Source organism: Acipenser ruthenus, chromosome 27, assembly GCF_902713425.1.
Source record: "Acipenser ruthenus chromosome 27, fAciRut3.2 maternal haplotype, whole genome shotgun sequence".
NCBI lineage: Eukaryota > Metazoa > Chordata > Actinopteri > Acipenseriformes > Acipenseridae > Acipenser > Acipenser ruthenus.
This window is the reverse complement of record NC_081215.1, coordinates 2652532-2662426: the sequence shown is the minus strand read 5'-3', so window position 1 is coordinate 2662426 and position 9895 is coordinate 2652532. Positions and strand designations below refer to the sequence as shown.

The window sequence follows — 9895 nt, the reverse complement described above, 5'->3', positions numbered from 1 at the left end:
CCGTTGCACTATCACCACCAAATCAATGTGATTTTTTTTTGTAAACCGATTTGAAAATGAAGGATGATAATTTGTTCATCAATACCAAAAAAAGTATTAGGTTACTTATTTTTTAGTTCGAAACGTACACCAGATACACAGTAGCACGTGACTGAAGTTATTTCAATATTAAAACAATGATAAACTACCACGACAAAACAATACGGTGCAGTTATTTATTTGAATAAACATCACCATTAAAGTAACAGCGTTACATAGCAACTAGAACAGGACAGGAAAACATCGAAAAGAACACGATGGAAAAGTCGCATATACCTGAATGAACATTTTAGTGGTTTACCTCTGTATTTCATCTATTTCCAACGAGAGAATTTATAATATATTTGATTTGACCTTACTGGAGTAGTGAGTGGAAAAAAATATATTACTATTATATGAATTAATGCGACAATACTATACACGGGGGGGGGGCAATAAACATGACTCATGGCGACTGTGTGAAAAGACTGCGTGAAAGACGTAAAGATACACTGGGTAGCCTATTTCTTCTAACTATTCCTCAGGTTAATCAATGAGGTATACCTTTATTTTATAACAAATCAGCCATACACACAGTAAATGTTTGAAAATAAATAATACAACGTTTAATGTTACAAGTCAGGCTTATGAACATTCTCCAATTTTCTTATGTGTTGGTTCTCCGTTTGGGATTGAAACAAAGCTCTCAGGAGAACGCACAGAATTATAAGAGGTGCTCATTATTACGACAGCCAGCATGACGCCCTGTGCCAATGGACCAACATGGCACACTGGGGCATCGTTACTTAGAGACGTGAAGACAACACTGCACTAGAAACCTCTGTAAAACAGCAGAGCAGGCACGCTCAAACCTTGCGTAAGGGAGAATATGAACCCACTTACTACCTGACAGCTCACTTGGAAGTGTATTACACCTTTGCATTGAAGCTTGAAACCCAGCTGAGTAATACAGTGTCACTGTATTGGATCAACTAAACAGATCCCAGGCTACACTTATGAAACACTGTGGGTGTGGTACGGACTTCCTGATTACTTCTACATGCTGTGAGGGGATAGATGGCTTCACCTGAGTAAACACCAGCACCAAGACCACGAAGGAATGTTTTTATGCTAAAAAAAAAACCAAAAAAACCATTTTTTTCCTTGGTTATATTACTACAAGAAAGGAGTGCAAACCAAAGTTTTAACCCCCCCTTTCCTACTTCCCTACTATTTAGGTTTAAGATATTTTAGTTCACTGTTTGTCCTCTATACTTTAATTTGGGATACACAAATATTTGAAAGGAAGCGGTGTTGTTGAAAAGTTGTTCCTGCTTCCTGTTACGTTGCCGAAAATCACTTCACGTGTTCATACTCACCCCACGTGCTGTAATCAGATCATGTGACCTACAGCAACGTTTCCAGGTTGCCGCAATCGGTCTATTGCGTTGCATATGAAATATGTGCTGAATTAACAAAAATAAAAGGTGGACCAGTAACAACGTTAATACAAAAGCAAACGAGGGATTTTAGAGCAATTGGCTAGCTCTCTTAAAAGTGCAGATTTGAAATCCTGTTCGGCTGTTTAGGATCCCTGAGAATTGCAAGCAGTCTTGTTTGTTCTGCAATACTACCAGTAACTGTAAACATGGTTACTGTAGTGACGTCAGTGCGCACTGAAGGGGCCGAGTAAGAACTAGGTTGAAAACCAGATTTTCTAACCTGATACAGGTCACTAAATCACTGCCTGTTTCAAATGTTGTAACAGGATTACAATGTGTCTTTTTCCAAAGAACTAACAACCCAGTAGTCTTTTTTTTATCTTAAAATGATGCCAATGATGTCTAGCCGTGTGACAGGAAAAGGACTAGGTGTGGCTTCTCTGTTTGTGTTTTATATTAACTGAGAAATAATAATTGTTATAAGATATTCCAAATGATTTTGTATGATTTTTTTTTCATCCTAGCCTTTGCCTAACCCAATAATTACTGTAAAACTGAGACAACCTGGTATTTAAGCACGATATCTCTGTGTGTGTGTGTGTGTGTGTGTATATATATATATATATATATATATATATATATATATATATATATATTAAAGTGTGTGTTTCCTCATGAGCCTCCTTTTGAATGTTTCCCCAGTACAAGCTACCCACAAGGTTAGAAGGGGATGAATTGTTGACTTAGGTGACCTGCTATCACGAGAGTTTCTAAGAAACCAGCAGCTCCCCACAGAGCATATGTACTGGCGGTTTAGTGTTTTGCTAATTAACGCAGTTGGATGTAAACTGCGTTTCATAAACAAATCCTGGCCTGTTTACACACTGGCGTCTCCCTGGAATTTGGGCACAGTAGTTGCAATTTCTAAACCTTGAATTCTAGTATTTGCAATCCCCTTTAAAGCGGTCGTAGATAACGAACTGATCCCCTAAATTCTACCTACCAAGCGCTTCTTTTGTGTTATATTGGTCTAAATGTGTAGTTTTGAAAGAAACACATGATATGGGAAACCTGGTATCTGGTACTACACTAGATTCGAAATGATTTGTTTGCAGGCCAGAGTTGCACTTCCTTGGTCATTTCACCTGGTGGGTGAAAATGTCCCCACCCCTTCAACAGCTTCTTTCCTGTCATTATCCAATCAGCTGCTTCCTCTATTGACTGACATGTTTTCAGCCAGTAACATGCTTTGTCCCAGGACACACTGCTGAGGTGAACAGACATGGAATGATCCAAAAAACAATGGAAAAACAGTATTTTTAGGAAAAAAATCTAAACCAATTTGATGACAGTATATTAATATCAGCCTTTGATTATTAGAAAAAATAATAAAGAGGTTAATTTATATCTATAGAGATGATCAATTGATGTATTGAAAACAAACAAACAAATCGGTTTTATTTTAATAGCAAATAACAGCTTACACATAATCAGTAACAGCTCCAAGAATTAAAGGCAAATGGTTATCTCAACAGGTCAATTTATGATGAGTACATCTTGAATGTCTAGTATAGGGGTGTCCAATCTTGGTCCTGGAGGGATATTCCGCTCCAGGTTTAAGAGGTAAAATGCTATGATGAACTACGTCAGGTTCTGGATGGAGTTATAATTGGCTCAATTAAACAATTTAGATCAGGGTTGGAACAAAAACCAGGTCTGGAAAAGCCAACTTTGGCCACACCTAGCAAACTATAGAAGTTGCCTTTTGACTGGTAGGTAACAGGATGTGCTACAGTCACAGTTTGAGAGTGTTTGGCCTACATGTAAAGTTTTCCTAACTAGATGGCTTTATAAATGATTGACAATTGAGAATGGTCTCTGTTTGCATAAGTATTAATATTATCACCCTGTGATTGCAAAACTCTAGACATCACTGCATGATTCATATTAATCCTATAATTTATATTCCACATCCACTCATGCGTGTGCTATACAACGACAAAATAAACAACGCGTTCAACATTTTCTTGCACTGTCATTTCGATAATGAAATAGTACGGCAGGGCTTTGGGCATCGTTTCATATTGTAAAGGGTTCATCCATTTGCAATCAGGAGAAAGTGTTCTGGAGAAGCCAGGGAGTTTATCCTCCCAGTGGCGAAAGGAAATACTGTTTCAAATCAATATGGAGGGAGATTCTGGAAACACACTTAGTAGGTCTTGATATTGGTATTACAGAGGATTACCAGAGTTTAATAACTGATCCAACTGTGATCCCACTGGTATGTCAAATACAAAACTGTTACCATTCTGACCCCTATTCTGGCATAACAAAAGCCCCCGTGTGGTGCCACTGTATTGCCATCAAAGATCATTTTGTAAAGGATTACTGTCCGTGACAGTGGCTTTGTAGCCTATTTACTTCTCTGAGCTAACTTCAGTTCACAGACCCAGGTAAAACGCTGGCAGCAAAATTCAATGACATTGTATTTATATTATAGTTGTAATATTGCTTGCTTGGCGGGTTGGATTGCAAGTGGGTTGAGATTCCTAGAAACCTCAAGTTTCATTGTGACATGATATTGGAAAAAGAATGGTCATCGCAACAATCAATAAAAAGGTTTTGCACTAGGTTTGCTCAGCAATTAATGATTGATTATTGATTACGAAGGATACATCAGAAATCAGCAAGGGAACTGCACTCTACGATTAGCAGGCTACCCTAACTGCATTGTGAAAGTGCAGTTGAACATGTCAATTATTAGTAAATGACTGATAGGTATGGTAAAGCACGACACTCTGGTAAATTCCTATAAGTTCCTATAAGTGTACCACCTTTTCCACTGGCCTATATGACAAACTGGAGGTTCATTCGGGAGTTAGCATCTCCACCAATCCCCATCTATACCACACTGAATATCTATGCATTGTCATAATGAGATCAGTGCTAAACTAGATCAGGTCAGAACATGCTTAGGATCACAGTCACACGGTACAGCAAAGAAAAAAAAAACACACATGCTGTAATGCAGGCTTCATTTTAACCACATGCTTAACGTATAGCCAAGTGTAATTAGAAAGATATTTCTACAATGACTTATTTTTAATGCACATAGCTCATGATGTGATTTCAAACATGACCTACATCCCCTAGAAATGAAAGAATTACATTAGACTCTGCTAAGGCTCATAATTACCATACTTTTATATATATATATAGCTGGCTTCAGAGATAATATGATAATCATATTTTGCATAATCTCTCTCTATCTCTTGAAAATGCTGACAGCATGCTTCCCATAAAGAAGACGGCAGTTATTGGCTAACGTAAGAACATTAGCGACATCTGCTGTTGATAAGCTGCACTTTATCTGTGTCAGTTTCTGTTATTATTAAATACCTCGGGATTCAGTTTAATGCTGCATAATACCGTTTAATGCAACAAATACAATACACTAAAACTGACTTAATATATAAGGCTGTAAAACAATAGAAAAAAATAATATTCATGAACTTAAAATAATTGACTGTACAGGAACCTGCTTCAAAAGTACCTTATACATAAAAAACAAACAAACAAAAAAAAACTTAGTGTGGAAGTGCTAGATATTTGTATATTAGACTCCAACAATCTGGCAAATGGTGAGTAACATGTATTATTTATGATTTAATATATCTTCTAATTACCTTCACGAGAATAGCTTACCATTTTAATATGTATACATTATATACTGACTATTGTAGAAGATATTAAACTATTGTTTAATATCTTTTGGTTTAAAGAATGGCATGGTTATAATGAAGCACATCGTTGCTTTGGGAGCATTATTTGCCAAAGAACAACTTTAATGAGCTGAGGTATTATTAAAATCCTTTAAGACTGATGAACGAAGGCCAGATACTTGGAAATCTTACATTATTGTTAACACTGAAGCGTCATATACTCAAAGGTGCTGCACCTTAACTGGGTTTACTATCAAAATGAAAAGCCTATAAGACTCTGGTATTATATTCTCTTATAAGTTCACAGTACACCCAACTCATCTATCCTTATGAGCTGCTTCTGAGCTAGAAAACACACTGTTAAAAATGAACATGTTTAGATGTATGGTTATAAATATATATATTTTGCATTGGTTTAATTGATCATTACCAGATGATCTTCAATGGCAATGCAGCAGCTCTGCTAGGGATTCCCGGTTGTATTTTGCTCTGAGTGGCTTAACCTTGGGCAAAGTAAACCTCTATCTAGGCTCATGGTTTTAACCATACCGGGTTCTTGTCTGTGTCCCACCCAGGACCCTCACAGGCATCAACACCACCAAGTGGGAACTGGGGGATGTGGACAAGCAAGGAAGATTATTAGAACCACTTTCAACAGACAGACAAACTGGCAAGAAAATGTTTTATGTTCCATTAAAAAAAAGAAACCTTAGCTGTTCTAAACTCATCATGTTTGTTTTTTAATTTTTTTAATTGTATTATTTTTTATTTTTTATCTGATCAGAACTCCTCCTGAATTGCATGTTTGTTGCTATTTAAACCAAACCGCTTAGAATGAATTGGGAAGCCCTTTTACAACTCAGATTGAAATACAGTTATAGTTGTTCAGATGCAGTCAGAGACTCTGGCTTAGTGTTCCTTTTTACTTATGTTATAGTGACATCTGGTGGCCTACATGAGGCATGACTATTGTATTCCTGATCTGTTCTTTTGAATGGTGTTTTGCAGCATTTTGAATGATCTTCTCCAGGACCAAATCTTTAATTGCTTTAGATTCCTCAGTGGAGAAGAGATAATGAAGGGAGCTGACAAGCACACAGATGGAACTATTGATTACGAAGCTGCCTATCAGATCAGATTAGAGTTGGCATCATGTGAATCCGCGTTTTGGGATAATACAAATAAAGAAAATACACATGTGTAACCTTGAGGTACTTTAAATTGAACGTTATTCAAGCATTTGAATTACCTCTAACCTTGGAGTCAAAACAGCATGAATGTATTTTATACACTGTATTCCAATCAAAGCATTCCAGTATTGAACGCACAGTGACGTCATTTGAAAAGGGTTCCAAAAGGCCCATGCAGTACTCGGCACCCACAGATTATTTGTATGTACATATCTTTAATAGAAACGTTACACTGTAACCCAAATAGGCAAGAATGAAACAAATCTTGTGGGACGGATTTGAAACCAGTTTTTAGATCAGTTTTACGTTTTGTATTGGGTTTATGTTTAATTGCTAAACATTTGGGTTCTCAGCATTACAACAGAATACCTAACTATATACAACGTTTCACTCCAGCTGAATGTGTTGCCATGACGACTGGAGAGATAATAAATACACCAAATATGGGACGGGGGGGCAGAAAAAACACCACCTGCTTTAACAAAAGAACTACCTGAGGTACAGTCCTTTATTTCCACACATTGGTTAAATGTTCAGATTGATGCAAGATAACGTAGGGCTGTTCACCTGTTATTAAATTAGCTTTATATGTGTAGAAATGGTTGTATGAATCATACATGCCAACAGTCCCTATATGGTCCCGATTTCCTAGCACGTCTATTATATGATAAGGAGTGTTTTGCGTGCGACTCCCATGTGTATGATGCATATGACCCCTCCCCGACGAGCGTCCCGCTGAACAGTTTCCAAATGTTGACAATTGTTTTTATTTAACGATCCAGAATTCTAAAAGGTGTAACATTAAGAAACACTAGCCGAAACGTTTGGTCTACTTGACTGCGTTTTATAGCCTACTTGTTACCGCATGTAATCATATTTGATGTGAAACAGTTATTTACATAAAGATCACAACAGTTTTAGTAATCAATTTTTATTGTTAACCCCCTGGGTTTATATAAATACAAATAAAATAATGACATTTTCTGCAAAACACACAAAAAAACAACTTGTAAACCTCAATATAAAGTCTTAAATGTAACATTCAAATAGGTACAATGAAATCATTTATAAAAATACTGGACTACAAAAAAAAAAAAAAATCTCATTCATATACAGGTAGGCCATGCGTGTTTAATTTGAATACAGCAGGTGCATTTTAATTCCGCAGTATTTAAACAAGGAGACCATTGCACTTGTAGGTCTCATTTTCTGCTAAACTACAAGCTAATTAAAACATGTATAAATGCATAGGCTATTGTTCAGTGTACTGCAGCATCAGCGTTTTCCACATACATGACATTAATTAGTACTCCGGCACTTGGCAACGTTATTATTAAAATCTAGCAAGCTGTGGGAGAAATGCCCACCTTTTTCACAACAAAAGAAGGGTGTGTGCATTGAACAGTTACACCCTACAGGCGGTGGTAGATACAGCCATTGCATAACCCGTGGAGTCTGTCTGCTTTTTGCTGTATAGTCCATTCACCAGCACAGCTGAATTCCATTAAAAAGATACCGATTTATGCCATTCCAAATCATTTTGAAACGACAAGAGCGTGGAGAGCGGGGGTTCCGTATAGCTCTCATTGTCGACAGTGACCTGCCAACAAACCAGTCTTTGACAATGAAACTTATTTACTGCTGTTTCAAACTTACAAGTAAAACAACTGGTCTTACGTTCACTGCACCACGCAGCGTAACAGAGCAGTAGCAGCGTCATGGTAAATTTGTACATTCCCTTCCGTTGCATTTGGTTGCGCTTGAAGAGGGCCAGGCTGTTTTTTTGGTGTTCCAGCTGTCAGTGTTCTCGATTCAAGTCGTTCTCATCTTCTTCGGATATGGGGCTGCTGATATCATGAAGCTCGTACCGCGGGGGATCGTCCAGCTGAACCTCGTCGAAATGCTCTTGCGGGCGGCGCTGCGCATTTAACACGTTCAGCTCTTCCTCTGAAGACGGCGGCGGCGGCTGCAGGTGCGAGTCACCTGCGTGTCCTTGGCTTGGTCGGTTATCGGCTTTCCGGTTCCCCGGAGAGTTTTCGTGCGGGTCAATTGACATTTTCAAGGCTTCATCGTAGGGTGGAGGCATCTCCAAAGCGTACAGGTTGTAGGGCGGGGGCGCGAAGCCTTTGTTCACCTGGCCGAATGGAAAAGGCACGTAGCGGTCAGGCGGGAGCTGCACGCTGTTAAAAGCTGAAAAAATAAAACACATTATTAACAACCTTCTACTAAAAGCACGTTACAAACTTAAAAACGAACCACTCATGTTTGTATTATGAAAAGAAAGTTTAATTCCTTATGGATCCCTCCCCACAGCACGTCGGTAGTCTATTGGGCTGCTATTGTAATCATGGGCACGGTTTGTGTCGACAGCTTTGCACAATTAGAAACGCACAGACTAGTCCATATAGATTATTTTTATATACAGAACTGCACTCAGGTTGCGTAGTTTGAGATCAAAGTGAAAGGAACGTACATGCGACGGTGCTTCTGCTGTGAACGGTGCTCTGGTCGTCCATGGCAACGACTGAGATTTCACAGGGAAGTTCTGTCAAGGTTTGCACCGGCGGCTTTTCCTTCCTGCAGCAGAACTTAACGCAGCTGACAATAACGCCGCACAGCAGGAGTACTAAGATTGCCAGCAGAATTAACCTAAGGCGGAAAAGTTTTATATTATATATGACAAAATTACTTTTTTTTTTGCACACGTAATAAACTGTAGTATTCAAGTATGAATTATTATAAACTTACCAGACATACCACAGATTAGTCCATTTGACGCCCTGACTCTGACACCTATGAAAATGGTACACGTTAAGTTTTAAATACTGTGCAGCGTAGAATATTAGTTATTCCTTTTGCCATAAGTAAATTATATAAACTGTACTCGATATCACAGTAAGAAAACTTACGTGTTATGCTCCTCACATTCCTCATCGCCTGTAGTGAAAGATACCTATAAAATAGAAAAAAAAAAACAGTGTCTAACCAGCTATACATCTCGACTGTTTTAATGAGGATATCGAGGCTGTCTAAGAACGACACTCACCTGGAGGAACACACTTGTTAAAACAAGATTGCAGTTCACAATGGAGTTCATGGTTATGTTGTTTTTACATCCAAATTGGTTTTATCAGAGCGAAAAAAAAGCAGCATGTAAATGAAGTTAACAAAGGTTCTTCCAGTGTTCAGCCGCGTCCTTTTAAATGTTATGTAGCCCTGACAAACATGGCCACGCCCATTCTTTCAGAACACACGCCTCTAAACGATGACGCGTCCCTGTGCAACTGAACCAGAAGCCAAGCAAGCATTCTGTGTTCTACATTATTTATTGTATAGAGAGTGGCACTTGTCTAGGGGGGGACACGGTTCACAAACAAACAGAAAAGCAACACATTTGGTAAATGCACGACAGCTGAAAGATGCAGTCAGTCAGTCCCCTTACTTATGAGGTTTCTCCCGTGAGAGAAGCTGACCGAATTCATAGCTCCTACAAGACAAAAAAAGCTCGGAATGTCACATGACC

The 9895-nt window shown here is 38.3% G+C and overlaps 1 protein-coding gene across 1 annotated transcript; it reads right to left on the bottom strand.

Moving 5' to 3' along the window:
* Window positions 1–7483: 7483 nt before the first annotated feature.
* Window positions 7484–9635, bottom strand: LOC131701863 (transmembrane protein 52-like). The gene is made up of 5 exons (XM_059002393.1): window positions 9419–9635; window positions 9282–9325; window positions 9121–9165; window positions 8846–9021; window positions 7484–8562 (listed from the first exon to the last, which is right to left on the bottom strand). The coding sequence occupies exons 1-5, from the start codon at window positions 9467–9469 to the stop codon at window positions 8171–8173; spliced, it is 708 nt and encodes a 235-aa protein (XP_058858376.1). The 5' UTR covers window positions 9470–9635; the 3' UTR covers window positions 7484–8170.
* Window positions 9636–9895: the final 260 nt, after the last annotated feature.

Bases quoted from the DNA above. Each gene is read 5' to 3' on its own strand.
- LOC131701863 (XM_059002393.1), bottom strand. From the start codon at position 9,469: ATGAACTCCATTGTGAACTGCAATCTTGTTTTAACAAGTGTGTTCCTC. The intron at 9,166-9,281 runs GTAAGTTTTCTT...CCATTTTCATAG, and splicing joins GAATGTGAGGAGCATAACAC to GTGTCAGAGTCAGGGCGTCA. The intron at 8,563-8,845 runs GTACGTTCCTTT...TTATTTTTTCAG, and splicing joins CAGCAGAAGCACCGTCGCAT to CTTTTAACAGCGTGCAGCTC.